Consider the following 17,500-nt stretch of genomic DNA (forward strand, 5'->3'; position numbering starts at 1 on the left):
GGGGGACGTAGTGCTTGTTCAGCTGTACTTGTTATTTGTTATTATTAATTCAAATTCCATGAAACTGGATTGCACCAGACATAATTAAAGTATACTGCTATTGGATACACGAGTGGCATGGTTAATATGCATAATAATATACGCACTTTCTCTCTCTCTCTCTCTCTCTCTCTCTCTCTTTCTCTCTCTCTCACTCTCTCTCTCTATCACTCTCTCTTTCTCTCTCTTCCTCCATGTCTCTCTCTCTTTCGATATGTCTGTGTCTCTCTCTCACCCATACCCTCCCCCCATATACATCAACCGCCCCCCCTTTCCGAGCATTACAAATGTCATTCGTTTTACAATGATTTAATGAACGCACCTGGAAACCCTTTAAAGCTGGTTGCTTAAAACAATCTCTACTCTATTTTGGACGACGGTATATTTGAGGTTTCTAATTGGAATTTGCTTGACCTATTAAGGATTGTGGGGACTCCACAATCTGCACGGTCAGCACACCTTCTTGAGTGAAATAAGGATTTTAACTTATTTTAAGAAAGAGACCTCACAGCTGGCTTAATAATAATAATAATAATAATAATAATAATAATAATAATAATAATAATATTACCCTTTGTTTTTGAAGGTCAGTAAAAACAACGAAGTAGGTTATTCCTACAAAATTATCTAGCATCGTACTATGTGTTTCTCTTTACCTTTTTGTTATTTAAATACTGTTTTCGCCCTTCAAAATGAATTTGCGAAAACACTGCTAGAAACTATTAAATTTTTAGAACAAAATATTAACGGCGAAGGTTTAATTACAATTTAAAAATTTACACACTTTGTAATGATTCGGGGACTACCCACTTTCTCAATTTTATGAAACCCAAAATGCCGAAGTCTGTGTTAAATACATAGAGTGCGGAGTGAGCAAGTTTTAATATAGTTACAAGAAGCCAGATATCAATAAAAAGGAAAAGTGAATTTGTGCTCGAAAAGAATAAAGAGTTTTTTAAAAAAATATTCAACTTCTGGGGGTTAATGAAACCAGAAAAGGAAAGGTTGCAAATGCATAGTGTCCATAAATAGTTAAATAACTCCTTTCCTTTCCTTTCCTTCATCCACCCTTGGGTACCGGCTGGTGTCACGGGAAGACATACTTGTCTCTTTTGAGGGCTTTTGCATAAAATGAAGACACTAAATCAAATGTAATGTTTCACGGGATCGACTCTGTAAAGGAGACCCTCCAGAACCCATACCTTGACACTAATGACATGCCTCCTCTAGCCACTCGACTTGCAGTTGACACAATTCATTCTTTCTCCCTCGACATCCACCGATACCAGCGGAAGGGAAAAAAGTGAAAAGTAAAATTAAGGTAGAAGTATCGTCCTTGTTCTGTCTTTTTTAAAGCTCTCCTTTTCCTTTTAACCAAGTAACTCGTTTATGCAAGGAAAGAAAAAATAAACACACAATCGGGACACTAATGCATCAGGCGCTACCGCTAACTTAATTTGAAAGACATTAGACAAAACAACAGGTGTTTTTGCTCGCGGGCGTGTGGGCGTGATTGTGTGTTTGTGTGCGCGCGTGTGTGTGTAAGTGTGTATGTGCGTGTGTATGTGTGTGTGTGTGTGTGGCGTGTGTATGTGTGTGTGTGTGTGTGTGTGAGTGTGTGTGTGTGTGTGTGTGTTTGTGTGTGTAGTGTGCATGTGCGTGTGTATGTGTGTTTGTGTGTATAGTGTGTATGTGCGTGCTTGTACTGGAGAAAAGTTTGGCAGGGGGATAGGGTTAGCGACCCTTTGTGTTAAGGGTTTGCACCATTCTGAATTTTCTTTTTCGAACGAAAATTGTTTTTATACAACCAAGTATCCAAGAATCGATGACCTTGCGCTGCTGAACAAAATATTTCCGGTTTGCGGTCTGGCTTTTACCAGGTGAAAGTTAAGGTATGCTGCACATGCCAACGCTCTAAATCAACGGAAAGTAAAGCGAGATCACATTGTTGTAAGTAACCTGAAATCCTATTGCTGCAACAGGAAATGAACTCCAAAAAACCCCCACCCAAACAAACAAACAAACCAAAAAGCTAAAACAAAATCCCCAAACAATGAAAACGAAAACAAAAACAAAATCTTCCCAAAAAATGAAAATGAAAACAAAAACAGAGACAGAGACAAATGTCTGCCGCAGGCCATTACCCATCTGCATAGATCATGCAAAAAGTGTAAACAATGACTGTATATTCTGTGGGAACGACAAGCAGATGGTTCCTGTTGCGCAGTTTTGTTGGTCTGTGGAATCAGCACAACGGAATAGAGGGACCCATGGTTTGGGGTTGAGTTGGGGGTTGGTGGGGGGAGGCATTGAAATTTTGGCAAAATACGATGATCAGAAAATGCAATAGCGAAATACTGGAGGCGAAAATAATATAATTTGAAGGAATAAGATTGGCTATAGAATGTGAAACAGTACTGTAAATCGCATCGCTCCTTTGTTTTAAAGTATATATTTATATTTAACTAATTCGCTCCCTTTCTTTCCATCAGACACCTCGATATTTTACTGTGCATTACAAAATCTGATTGATGAAGGGCATACAATTTAGATTATAATATGTGGCTTGTGTGACTTACTTGTAACTTTAATCTTGTCGTAAATCATAACGCGAAGAATGTTTAGACGTGGTCACCGAGGATATAGTCAGTTAATCAGTCTTAAAAATTTGGGTGTTTTAAAGTAGGAATTAGGGTAATGTCTATTTAGTGACAACACACATCTAAAAACTGGTTGAAATTGAATGACCTATTATGTTATGAGATGAACGTAAAAGGTACTACGACTCAAGATTTTTACTTGTAGTATATCCCCTGTAACAGATGTGGACGCTTAACTTTAAACGACGTCAGCACAGTTCCTGGAATATTATAAAATAATTGTATCAAGTGTTTTGTTCATGTACACATGAAAGCTACACTTCAAGGGCCTCTGCTTGTTCCCACCAAAGTTCTTACATTCGTCTTGTTTGCTGGTTGTTGTTGAACTTTAGAAATAGTCAAACATACATTGTGGTTGCCGCCGAAACCATAGTCTTTTAATTTTAAAAACTACAACAGAAACATTTAATGGTGAGAGCCAGACAGTAATTAGAAGCATTGTCTCAACAGGTTTCTTGTTTTTTTTTGCTTGTTTGTTTGTTTGTTTGTTTGTTGTGCTTTTAACTGTTTACCATAAAAATCTAAAGGACTTTTCGCTGTTCCAATTGTAAGCACTGGAGACCTGCTTGATTCCAGGAGGCACAGATGTTTTATCGAATGTGTATCTTTGTCTAGGATGTATCCTGTACCGTCCACGTTAGCTGTAGGGCGCAAGCTCGGAGCAACCCGTAAAGGAAATTGTGTAATTGTACAAACATTCACAGCAAAAATGAAATAAACAATAATAAAATTCTTGCAACAATCAAGAATCTGGGCGTTCTATCCTGAAAAAGAGAGATAATTCCTATAATTTGGGACAAAATCAATTAATGCGAAAAGGTCCCCTTAAGTCTGCTTTTCGGAAGTCTTTGCATTTAAATTTCCAACAACAAAAAATACCATTACGCAAGCGTCATGTACCAAATTGACTATACCGTAATTTTATCTTTGTCGTTCATTAACCTTTTTTGCGTTAAACATTGGGATTTTGCGCCCCCACCGCTGTATCCTTTATTGCTATATTACTTGGTATCGATGTTTTAACTTGATTAAAAAGGAGACGTTTTCTTTTTTCATATTCTCATGCTGAAAAACATGACCTTAAAATGGAAGACATTTCCGAAATACAATTTTCTCAAAAACGAGGTACGCCATAATCACAGATTAACTTCAGATTTTCTGTTTTTCTGCCTATGCACGTTGATTAAAACAGACCTGCGCGCTTGCTTTTCAAAACCATAAAAACAACCATGAACGTAGACTTTATATCAAGTCTTATCGTAGACTTCATGGTTTAATTGATCAAATCCTACTCTGAACTCAATCACGCACTCAGATTAACTTAAACTCACAATTTAGAACATTGTTTTACTCTCTCGGGAAAACCCACACATAAAGCAACAGCACCTGTTTCCTGCTCTTCTTCTCCCGTTAAGTTGGAGAGCTGTTTCATGAAAAAGTATGCTTTTTGTGCAGAGGCAGATTTTATCAAAGTAATTACTCTTAGAACACAATACAATAGTTAGGCGCCGTGGTGTTTAAGGCGTATGTATTCAACCAACTCACGAAGTGTAGAATTTTTATTTGAAAAGTTTCCAGTTTGACAATATTATAATTATTTTGGGCACTCAACATTTAATTTGTTTGTCCTGGCAAGTCATTCCAAACTTTTTTAAAGAAATGAAACAAAATGTTCCAAAATTTCTTTTGACTTTAAAGTACTGACGTAATGATTTCACTACAACAGGTCATGTGTTATTTCTGTTATGTGAAATATTCCTGGCTTTATATGGTTACCCAGCAGTTTACAGGTTCGACTCTGGACATACACATCATTTTCCACGATACCCCACGAGGAAGACACCTTGAATTTCCTGCAATCGTCCCTGACGATCCTTAATTATGTGGAAAATCTGGGTGCTTTAACGTTAGACAGGCTTAAATTCAAATCTCGGAAAAAATATGTGCCAACAAAGATAACTAAATCGCACTCACTTCCTCTGTTAATAGAGGCCCTGGGATTTAAAGGCAAGTTTGCACCTCATAGCCGGTACTTGCTGACACGGCGAACTCGTATAAAATGTTGAAAACGTACTGAGATTGTGCATGTACTGCCACCTGGTGCAGCTAGTTTGTCGTCGTAAAAAGATTTCATTACCCCCCTCCGCCCCACCGCTGTGCCTCCCGTGACTTTCCAGAATCATTACCGAAGACTTTACACTGTCTGAAGCACTGGGTGGTGTCTTTTGACTTTGAGTTTGAATGAATAAAAGTAAAAGAAACTCACAAGTATTTTAATTATCATTTAGTTTTGAGGTAAAGGAAACCACATCGGGATTCGCCTGTAGGGTATGGAAAAACAAAAACAGCACCGGCGACGCCCTCCAAACCACCTGCAGGAGAAAAGTTACTTTTATTGCAATGATGACTTTGGGCCCGCTTTCAAGAAGACACGCGAGCTATCTCTCGTGGCTTTGCGTTTCTGTATAAAAAAAAAAGAAGAAATATAAGATAAGATAAGATAAGATAAGATGATACTTTATTGTTCATGAGGGAAATTTTCCTTGGCTGTACGGGACCGTAACAACACAGGTTTACGTAGAAAAAATAAAACTATATAAATAATAATATAATATATTTGTGTTACGAGGTGTTGGAATCAGGCGCTCGTCAATTTTTGGCGTATGGGGTTATTGGTATCATCTTAGAGCCTGTTCATTTGCCCTTCTTTTGATGAAAAAACTATCCATCTATGTTAAATAGAAGTCGAAATATTTGCGATTGAAGGAGATCAGGGTCGCCAGGTTTTAGAAGTAAAATGAGAGAGAAAATGTCTGTCAAATTAGGTAACTTCTATAGCCTGAAAGTCCTTGGAAACTGAAAATTTACAATTTTTGGGTGCATTTAATCAGTAAAATTCACACAAAAAAGTGTTTTTAAATGGACATAAAGGTGTTGAGCCACAAAAAGAAAATTGAAAAAAAATTGCCCAGCGGCAGAAAATATGCCGATTTTTTAAATCTCATTTTGACGAGCGCCTGATTTCACCGCGATGCTATTATATACAGCAAGTATAAGTGGAATCTGGTGTAGCTGTAGTCATGTTCTTCACTTTGCAGATGAAAAACGTTGGACTGATTCCTACAATTATATCTAGGAGTTGTGTTGAGTATTTCTGTCTCCCAGTAAGAATGTATCCCAAACAATCCTGACTGCCGTCTCATATGTTAACATTATGTAAATTATATTGTGTCTGCAGGAGTTTAAATTGTTAATGACTACAAAATAAACTCACTCTTTCAGTTTGAAAAAAAAGCCTCTTCTTTTACTAAGTATATTATGTTAATACTCAAACTAGTGTGTTAAAAAAATCGCCAGTAATAATTTACATTGCGGACATGGAAAATACATCGTATGTAAGAATTTATTAATACCGGTACTGGATAGGCATTATAGAAATGTTAATGCTTTTAATTAATTTTTTTCTTGTATCTACCAAACGTTCTCTAAAACACATTGTTCACTTTTTGTAACTTTGTACCGAGAGGTGACGTTCAAAGACCCCCTCCCCCCATCCCCAAACACATACACACATAAACACACACACACACACACACACACACACACACACACACACAAACACACACACACACACACAACCACACACTTCAAAAATCGAACAGCCTTCTAAAAAAAGCGAGGTCGTGTCGATAGCTCAATTAATATCATGTCGGACCATAGGAAAGGGGGTCCTGGTTTGAATCCGTCCCTGGGAGTTCTGGAACACTGTTCGTTTTGGGTGTTTTTAAGGCTCTCCACCCTACTGACTCAGTTCTATGGGAGGTGAACGCTAAATTTGGAAGTTTCCTTGTCTTCAATAACTGTACTGTGGCCATACCCATGCCCTGCCAAATCAACAGTAAAGTTGACTGGTATGAGATGCATGCATGGATTTGGGAATAACATTTTATCAGTGTATGTTTACATCAAACCATCCACTGTTTAATCCTTTCTTTAAATTGTGGAAAACAGACTGAGAAAACTTGGTGTATGAACAACATTTCAGAACATATTCCAATCAATAGGGTGTACATTCCCGAAAAGATAATCCTCTTTGGAGCGTGACAGTGACAAAGAGAGGTCACTTTTCATTGATCTACAATGAATTTGCTTCGGGTTTGAAACCAGTTGCACAAACAAATTCCATTGGATAGGGAAAAGTTTTTTGTATGTCTTGACAGCTTCACTGTATCAATCAATATTGCTTTTATTAAAGCTTCTACAAATATGTCTGGACAATTTTCTTTCGTATCGTGAGCAAAATTATATTGCAAGCATTAGACTTGAGTGTTTTTCTTAATTTTCTGGGCTTAAAAAACGTTTTGAATTATTTCTTGGTGACACTTTTCGTGTGAAGGATGGGGGTGATTGGTGCTGATATTGTTATTGATAAATAAATATATTATTTTTATTATGCTACTGTTTTGACACTAATACTACATGTATTATTACGACTTCTACTACTACTACTACTACTACTACTACTACTACTACTACTACTACTACTACTATTACTACTACTACTACCACTACCACTACCACTACCACTACCACTACCACTACCACTACCACTACCACCACTACTACTACCACTACTACTACCACTACCACCACTACTACTACCACTACTACCACTACTACCACTACTACCACTACTACTACCACTACTGCTACTGCTACTGCTACTGCTACTGCTACTACTACTACTACTACTACTACTACTACTACTACTACTACTACTACTACTGCTGCTGCTGCTACTACTACTACTACTACTACTACTGCTACTACTATTACTAGTGCCGATGCTGCTGATGCTGCTGATGCTGCTGATGCTGCTGATGCTGCTGATGCTGCTGATGTTGCTGATGCTGCTGCTGTTGCTGCTCCTGCTGCTACTACTGCTGCTACTACTACTACAACTACTACTACTGCTACTTCTACTGCTACTTCTACTGCTACTTCTACTACTACTGCTGCTGCTACTGTACTGTGGGACTGTTAGTGCTTTTGCTACTTTTCAAATGGTCGTTTAAGAAATTCTGTTATGTCATTTTATTTTCTCCAACCAGTACCAAACCTCATCACCTACCCATCGACCGATCATACCTCCGGAGAAAAGTGATCCGTAGCAACTGTGAGTTTTCCAGACAACATCAGTCTCCGGAGTCGCTCATATTGGCGTATCGGTAACGGACACAGCCTAATCAGGTTTGTTCCAGCACACCAAGCGGTAGTGACGTAATCATGACGTTCCGGATCAGGGACCATCTGGCCTTGAGCAATGTCTGTCTACGTCACCCAGAACCGGCAGACTTGACATCCTGTAAGGTGAGAATATTCTATTATTATAGTTAGTTGTCTTTTTCGCTCTTTTTCATAGAGTTCCCTGCAACTTTTTTTAAAGCTTAGTATAGCTATTAAAGCTCCACCTCTTGGTTTTTAGTCTTTACAATAATGCTTTTAGTTCTTTTTATCACTATTGTTCAGAGTTTCAGCCACAGTCAATGTGCCAGGTTTTTAATGACTTTCTCAGGATAAGAAACCACTGCAACCTTTTCAAAAATATGTTTAAAGAATAACACAAGGGAAATAAAAGAAGAGTACATTCTGCATAGATGAAATTCTATTACCATCTGTTTTCAATGCAAGTATTTTAATTACTACTTCGCTTTGACTTCACAGACTCGGCCTTGTCATAATCAATATATAATTTTCGTTGCTTCTTGTTATGTCGACGTTTCGTTGTTGTTTTTATCCATTCTCAATATTATGACGGTGTCAAGGAGAGGGTAGGTGAGTGAAGGGATGGAGCAGAATGTTAATCTTTGCGTTGCCCAGATTCTTCCTTAATCAATTATGTCGCCAGAAGGTTTCCCGGCGAGGTTAGCTTGCGAGAACTCATAACAGGCGGATATTACTTCTAATGGGAAAAAGAAACCGCAACAGAAATAAGTAACTGTCACATATCCGTTCTTAGAGGTCGGAAAAATTATTTGTTAAAGCCTATGAAAACAGCCAGTCTACGGACTGTTAGGTGGGCAGGCTGATACATGTATTATGTCAAAGAGTGAAGATTTCTTATCGTTTTCCCTCCAAAAATATGGGGTGTGAACAATACTTTCCCAGACCTTTCACCACACTTGTGGAGTCGAAATGTACTGCAAGTTCGGACCCCAAAAAACAAACAAGGTGCTACACAACGTTAAATGGGATGTAATGACACACACACGACAACTCTTGACTGGAAATCATATTTTTAGAAGAAATATTAGCTCCAACTAAGTCAAAAGGAACAGACAACACAGCAATAACTGTCAGTATAAATATTGACTAATGAGGTTGTTTATACTTACAGCGAGTTTGCAGATCGTTTACGGTTGTCTTTACGCGTGCAGTGATATAAATAGAGGGATAAAACGAGAGTTTAAGTGTAGGGTTACAGCCCTGTTGATTTGGGAGCTGAAGGTTTGACGAATTGCGGTGCTACTGATCAAGATGGAAATGACCCGATTTCTGATTCTGAACCGTTCATAATATTAAAATTTCATCGGAACTTACAATACATGTTGGTTCTGGCTCTAAATAAAAACAACCTTGATTTTAAAAACGCTTTTAAACTATTGTTTCATGTTTACATAAAATACATTTTTTTCCTTTGTAATACCATTCTTTTGTTATCTGAAGTGGGTTCGAGGAAGTGGTATCAATCAAGGATAACTCGTCATTCGTCATGTGGTATATTTAAAGTAGGGTGTAGGCATGGTAAGGGCTTTATTTTTTCCTTCTCTTCTCCTTTTTCCTTCTCGTTCTCAATCTCTCTCCATCTCTCTCTCCTCTTTTTGTCTAGCTCTTTCTTTTTCCCTCTCTCTTTCTTCTCTCTCTATTCCTCTCTCTCTCTCTTTCTTTCTTTCTCTGTCTCTCTCTCTTTCACTCTCTTTCCCTCTCTTCTACAATAGATAGATAGATACATAGAGAGAGAGATAGATAGATAGATAGATGGATAGATAGATGGATGGATAGATAGATAGATAGATAGAGAGATAGATAGTGGGATAACATAGATGGGAATGAGGGAGAGACAAAGAGAGAGAAGGTGTGTCTGAGAGAGAGAGAGAGAGAGAGAGAGAGAGAGAGAGAAAGAGAAATAAAGAGAGAGAGAGAGAGAGAGAGAGAGAGAGAGAGAGAGAGAGAGAGAAAGAGAGAGAGAGAGAGGTGGGGGGCAAGAGAGAGCATACTGAGAGTTGAAAGATGAATAGAAACATTAGAGGATGCACTGAGTAATGGCCACTGGTGTTGACAAGTGATTTGTCTACATGAGCTTGTTTCGTCTACAGGAAACGTGGACAGGTGGATATGCCATGCAACTTATTGGAGAGAGAGAGAGAGAGAGAGAGAGAGAGAGAGAGAGAGAGAGAGAGAGAGAGAGAGGGGGGGAGAGAGAGGGGGAGAGATTGATAGATAGATAGATAGATAGATAGACACAGAGGGAGAGAGAGAGAGAGAGAGAGAGAGAGAGAGAGAGAGAGAGAGAGAGTGATAGAGAGATGATTTTTATTGATTTCAAAGGTCTTTGGCTTATACATCCATAACATAGAGTTAAAGAAAGAAAAGGAGAGAGAGAGAGAGAGCGCGAAAGAAAAAGAGAGAGATATAGAGAGAAAGAGAGAAAGAGGGAGAGAGAGAGAGAGAGAGAGAGAGAGAGAGAGAGAGAGAGAGAGAGAAAGAGAGAGAGAGTGACAGAGAGACAGAGAGACAGAGAGACAGAGGGGGGAGGGTAGGAGGGTAGGGGATATGGTGAAGGATGGATGGAGACTGCCGACTGACAGATAACAGCGGGGTTAAAAAAATTGTTTGACAGTTTCATTTTGAATGGGAAAAGACAGTGTTATTTAAACACAATGAATAAGAATAGACGGGAAAAGAGATTTTAACAGGATTACACATGCTAACACATGTTCACGCAGACACTGATCTAAATGCTGTCACTACATCAATTATATAGACATGTAGGGAAACAAGATAATAAAAGTTAGTGCATTTACATCTGTACTTGTTCACACAAATAGGGTCTCCCTCTTTCTCTCTCTCTCTCTCTCTCTCTCTCTCTCTCTCTCTCTCTCTCTCTCTCTCTCTCTCACTCCTTTTCTCCCCCCCCCTCTCTCTCTCTCTCTCTCTCTCTCTCTCTCTCTTTCTTTCTCTTTATGCGGCGTCGGGAGCCTAGGCGAGTGGTAACTTATGCTACCATACCAGAGTCGTAATCATGAGACCGCGGGATCCGGGTCTCGAGCGTCAGCTCGGTCCGACAATGTGTCCTTGGGAAAGGCACTTTACACAAATTCCCATTTGGCCCTGTCCATAGCGTACTTTACTAGAAAGAACGCCATGGCCCTGTCCTTTCGGAGATGGACGTTAAACCAGAGTTCTCGCCTCTTAAGTAACCTAATAGTGTTGACAGGGGTGTTAGACTTATACTATTTCACCATCGCCCCCCTCTCTTTACCTCTCTTTTTTCCTTTTCTCTCTCACTCTCTCTCTCTCTTTCACTCTCCCCCCCCCCTCTCTCTCTGTCTATCTATCTATACATCTATTTCTCACTCTCTCTCTTTGTATCACTCTTTCTCGTTCACTGGTGGGTGGTACCTCAATATCCCCACTCCCTTGGCCTATAGCAATACAAGCTGTCATGTAACCTGAACTCTGCTCACCCCCTCACCCAGCCCCACCCTCCCCATCCCACTTCTCCGTTCACTTTTCGCGGCTATCTGAAAAAGACGATGTGGATACCTGGCCTTTATCTCACACCGCCTCAACTCTGTTGGGTGGAATTAAGCTGTCAGGGAAGCTTCACCCTATCTTTCCCCTTTTTGACACGTTCCTAGCTCAATTACAGGAGAAAGAGACTTACCACAACCCCCCTCCCAGCCATTGATACCATCGTTTCACATGGCAGGAGTCCGTTCTGGTTCTGTTTTGCTGATTTGCGCCAACTCTCGCTTTTCCCTTTTTCAATAATCGTAACACTATAGCAACATAATATAGAGGTATCTCATTGTTAAGCCACTCAGAAAAAATGTATGCAAAGATACTAGAGCAGCGCATAAGACCTATTGGAGTGAGAAATCTGAGCAAAGCTCAGTTTGGATTCCGAAAGGGAAGAGGATGCACGGATACCGTATTCGCATTACGACATATATATGCGAGAAAACAATCGAACTCACAAAGAATCCAACATCGTCTTTATAGACTAGGAGAAGACTTTTTTCAGAGTAAACCATGCAAAACTCTGGAAGACACTCGAAAAGTATAGCGTCAGAGGACAAATGTTAGATAATATCAGAGCTCTATTTATACCAACAGCAAAAGCTCAGTAAGAACGAACGAAGGCAATACAGACTGATTCAAAGTAAGATCTGGAGTACGACAGTGATGCGTTCTATCCCCCCTCCTGTTTATAATATATATGGACACAATAACGTAAGAAGCAAACCAAAGCCCAGAAAGCCTACATGAATTTCTGTTTCGCAGAGGACCAATGTCTTATTCAGAATGACCAAGAAAGCCTCCAAAATCAAACAACCGAACTCAACAACACCTGTGAGAAATTCAACATGAAAATAAGCACATCAAAAACAGAAGTTATGAAAGTGAGCCGAAACCATAGTCCACTGAACATCCATGTCAATAGTAAACAACTGAAACTGGTGAAGGAGTTTAAATATCTTGGAAGCACTTTATCTGAAAACGGGTCCATAGACAGAGAAATAGAAATGCGAACTCAAAAAGCCAACGCTGTCACCTACCAGCTCGCACCACTCCTACCTCATCCAAACATCTCCATGGACACAAAGAGACAGCCTATAACCTCGATATTCATACCAATATTATGTTATCAGTGCCAGACCTGGACCTTAAGCAAAACCCATGAAAGCAAAATCACCGCATGCGAAATGAAAAGTCTCCGCAAAACCCTCAACATCTCAAGACGAGACAGGCAGAGAAATGAAGAAGTAGGAGCAGCTATCGGCACTGAGCCCTGCCTGCATTACATAGAAAGACTGAGGATAAAATGGTTTGGCCACCTGTTACGCATGTCACCTGGCCAGCCAGCCTCGAGAGCCTACAACACCAAGCACTCAGGCTATAAAGGAAGAGGAAGGCCACGCAAAAGGCGAATCGAGGGTGTCAAGGAAACTCTAAGAAAACATAACATCACAACTGAAAGAGCTGCGGAGCTGGCCTACCATAGGAAACTGCATCTGCCTCCCCTCGACGCTTAACGGCAACAGAGGATGAAAAAGTAAAGTAAGTAAAGATAATCATTTAATAATCTTGGACTTATTTTCATTCCCCGACCCTCATCAACGTTGAGCAAGACATATTCGTTAAATTGTGACTTGCATTTTAATAATGTAACCGTTCTACCATTAATAATGCTGTAGAGTAAATATTGAGGATCGGATTATACTAGCTCATTTCGATCTCAATCCCAAAAAATAGGTATATTGTACAGTCTGATGTTTTACCCGGACCAGACCATGTAGACTAGACCTGTTGGAAAAGAGTTTTTGCTCTCGATAGTTGATCACAGTTATCAAACTTGATAGAACCCCCCGGGGCGGTGCCACTGACTGAAGTGTCTTTAGGCCTTTCCCAAAGGGGAGGGGGGGGGACATGTCTCGTTCTAATGCACAGTATTTTTGGTGAATGGGCTGATCCAACAATGTCATGCTCATAACTGTGCCTGAACTACAACAGGGAACTGCTGCTTTTTCTTTCCTTATCCTCACTATCGTCATTTTTCCTCTACTTCTTGTGTATGTTTGTCAAATTCTAGGTGACCCGCTATTTCAGGGGTGCCTTGATAGTCGAAGCAGACTTTGTGCTGTTGAAGCTAGAGAGGTGAGCAAAGTAAGACTGATTCCCTGTTAGGACTTCTCTGTTGACATCCACCCCTTGGCGCTCATATGACCTTACGCAGTTGCGAGCGCCGAAAAACCTCTACGAAAGCTAAAAACTAAAACTTGATAGACGACGTATAAAGTGACAACTTTTATCCCAGAGTTGCCAGCGTGTACGGGAGAGATTTGGTTCTGGAACACATTTTTGCATAGTTTACACTCTTTAAAAAAATACAAATCCTTAATTGTTTTTAAAAAAAATATTTAATGATGGAAATGGAGCCAGCTGATTAATTTTCAGGAAGTTGATTGATGGATTTGTTGGACGTACGAACGCTTGGGGTTCTCAACTTGTGTGGGAGTTGAGCTTATTTTGTTGTACGGACCTGAATGTCTTTTTCCAAGCCCGTTGTCTTGTTTAAGAACCAAGAGGGTCCAGGTGCCAGGTTGTGGCTAGTGTGTGTCATCTCATACTGACTTGCCAGTGTTTACGATCGCTAGCTACTTTTGTGCTCTCAAAGTCAGCCCAGTTCATACCCTGATGCTGTCGGCTCACATAGCGCACATCATCATGCCTTTGAATATATATTATATATATATGATGGTGAGCTGACGTTTGATATGACCAACGTGTTGTGCGTGTCTTCTGTTCAATTTGTCTAGAAAGCTTGCTGTGTGTGGAGAATCTGGCACATCTATTTATTTGTCTTTTTAGCCTTCCAGCAAAATCTGGCAACTGTTCAGTATCACCACATCTCAAACTCAGATTTTTTTGGGTCTTTTTTTTGGGGGGGGGGGGGGGGGGGCTTCGTTCTTTGTTAAAGTTCAGTTTTCTGCACCGTATAAGAAATTGGGAAGATATAGCATGCAAACAAGTTCTTCATTAAAGGCCGAGCTGAACTCCGTGCAGATGTTGAAAAGATAGACGTAGAGGACGCAATCTCATCTCATTCCTCTATGGTTTTATGGGTTTCAGTACATGTCCTTTCAACACTGCTTTCTTTAATTGCTACCTTTTACTGACAGTAACGATTTCTAAAGATTCTGATATCTTTGCTGTCGATACTATCTTTTCTAAACACTCAGTCTGATATGGTGGTTTCTGCCGAAAACATTTGAGTGATCATAAAATCGGGCAACTTTGTTTTGCTCTCAAATATTATTATGTACAATGAAGTTACGGAAAACAAGACAGATCCCAGTCAGAGAAGAGGTAGGAAGAAGACCGTGGCGATAGATTGGACATACTCTCAAGAAATCAGGCAGCTGCATTACAAAGAAACTGTTCGATAGGAATCCATAGCGTAAAAGATCAAGGGAAAGACTGCGAGGAACCTGGAGAAAAATCACAGAAATTGACGTACAGAAAAGTTGGAAGACATTGAATAACATCAAGAGGCTAGCCCAGGACAGAAAAAGGTGGAAAGTGTTTTGTTCGAGGCCTATACTCTGGTGAAGGGTGAGAAAGGCAATGATAATGATGATGATGATTGTGTTCCTGCAGAAGGTTCCTTCTCTAGTGCCACTTCCAGACCCGAAGTCAAACAGTTCTCGAATTTTTTAATTATTTATTTTTTTCCTTGGTGAAAATATTGTGATAATATCTATAGCAAATGGCCGTCAGTGTGTAATTTTGATCCAGGTGAAAAGGCATCATTGTTTTTCTTCCTCTTACTTCTATGTCCCAGACTGTATTTCGGTTACATAAAAAGAATGAAAATAACTCGGCCAAAAAGTTTAAGCTTGTGTCGTGGTATGTGACTCTAACCTAGCAAAACTCAAAGAGAGCTTTAAGCACATCGTCTATCTATGCACAAACGGACATAGTTTTAATTTTGGCATAAATTCTGAAATTTTATGTTAAAGAGGGCGGGGGGGGAGTATAGATAGGTCATGGTGTCAAGTTAATTCTAAATGTAAACCCTTATGAGAAAACAATGAGTAATTTTCATTTCCAGTAAGCATTTCTTTGCTAGGGTTCTGGTATGCATGGGAATCACATAAAATGCAAGTCGAGGAGGTAGATAGAATTAGAATGAAGCTAAAATTCCTTTATATTTTGACACTTTTTTATTCAGTTTCTTATTCAGTTTCTTATCGATTTAAATTTACAAGTTCGAAGGAAACAGTGATGGAAACAATAACTTAACCGCTCTAGGATTTGTTGTTTCTCTGAGTTCCCGAGGCAAGGAATTTCAAATTTTAACGCCAGAAAAATGAAAAACTTTTTTAAAAAAAGAAGAGGTCCTAATTTCATTGCAAATGGCTATCACTCTGTCTTTTATGCCAGGTCGGGTATCTGCCATGTTGATGCCATTCACTCACTCTTTCTCTATCTCCTTTATCTCATCGTAAGAATGGTCTGCGTTTTTGTTGTTGTTTTTGTTTTTTTCTTTTGCTGTTGTTGTCTCTTGTTTTTGTCATCATCATCTGTTCTGTATTCTTCTGATTCTCACTTTAGCAAATATCTCCACTAAAAATAGGTAGACATCTCGTAATGAATTTTAAGGGAAATTTCGTCAACATGCCAAGTTTTCTTCAATTCGTTCTCGCTTTCTCATAAATTCATTTCTCCCTTGGGTGTCAAGTTGCTGCCTCTCTGTTGGTCTGTCTTCCAAGTTATTAAATTTACAGCCATCTCTGTCTCTGTCTGTACAATATATCGCTCCACTGATATAGCCGGAAGACATATTGCCATATCGTCAGTAGGAAATCCTTTCTTCTTTTAAAATTAAAAGAAACCAGCACTTAGCATGTCATCGTATACCGCCAAGGGAGGTACATAAATTATATTATTGCGTCTCATTTTTTATGTGTATCGTAAACGATATTCAATTTCTTTTTTCTGTCTCTGGCTACATTTGTATCTTGGTCGAGAAAGGGGAGGCAGAGGCGATGTTTGGGGTTCTATCTAACATTGACTATAATTCCATACGTTTAATTTCGGGTTGTTATTTCTTCACGTACATAGTTCACATCCATTGTTCAACAGCAGTCTATACCTCCTCCTCAGCATATTCACCATAGCCAGTTAAAGACTCAAAAGAAACCTATATATATATATATATATATATAGAGAGAGAGAGAGAGAGAGAGAGAGAGAGAGAGAGAGCGAGAGAGAGAGAGAGAAAGAGAGAGATAGTTGTCCTTTTTGTTACTTGGTGTTGTCAGAAATGTCATGTGCGGTAGCAGCGAGTACATCTGTTCATTTTCTCCCATATCACACTTCACTTGAACCCCCGGAACAAATGTCGACCAGGTTATTGTATCTATCACATAGAGTGACAACTTGACACATCACAGCGGTGGGTCGGTGATGAGGCGTTCACGCTAATGAACTCCAGAGTTCTGCTTTTCAGCACACAGAAGTGGTAAAACGATAGAGGAAGCCTTTCTGTTCTACCTTTTGGCACACGGTATTATTGTTGTTGTTGTTGTTGTTGTTGTTGAAGTTGCTGATAAGTAAAAGTCTACGCAAATGACAAGTTTTATTTTATGTGGTACATATACCGTACCAGGTTCACCGATGCCCCCCCCCCCAAGCCTCCCCCCCCCCATCTGTGGGAGAAGAAATTCTAGGGTAGACGGGGAGAAAAAAAAGAGAATTTGCCCAACCAACCGCCCCCTTACTCACTCCAATAATGTGATCCTGGGTTGCTACTTCAAGCCTGTTGCGTGAGGCAAAACTTGTGGCCAACTTTGCAATGAATGGACGCATAACTATCGTCTTCCCCGATGTGTGCCAACAACTGTCTACAGCTTTGAAGTAAAACTCCCTGCTCAGTGCAATAAAATATGCAAAAATCTCCCACTATTCTTGTCTTATCCAAGACAGCTATTTATCTAACAACTTCATAGGAA

The 17,500-nt window shown here is 39.6% G+C and overlaps 1 protein-coding gene across 1 annotated transcript in view; it reads left to right on the plus strand.

The window, feature by feature from the left end:
• LOC101847622 (protein rolling stone) overlaps window positions 1-17,500 on the plus strand; it is a 64,051-nt gene that overhangs the window by 1,770 nt on the left and 44,781 nt on the right. Inside the window, exon 2 of the mRNA XM_005089220.3 lies at window positions 7,811-8,069. Coding sequence (XP_005089277.1) covers window positions 7,986-8,069 — 84 coding nt within the window. The 5' untranslated portion in view covers window positions 7,811-7,985. The remainder of the gene's footprint in view (window positions 1-7,810; window positions 8,070-17,500) is intronic.

The sequence above is a fragment of the Aplysia californica genome, unplaced genomic scaffold (assembly GCF_000002075.1).
Source record: "Aplysia californica isolate F4 #8 unplaced genomic scaffold, AplCal3.0 scaffold00004, whole genome shotgun sequence".
Lineage (NCBI taxonomy): Eukaryota > Metazoa > Mollusca > Gastropoda > Aplysiida > Aplysiidae > Aplysia > Aplysia californica.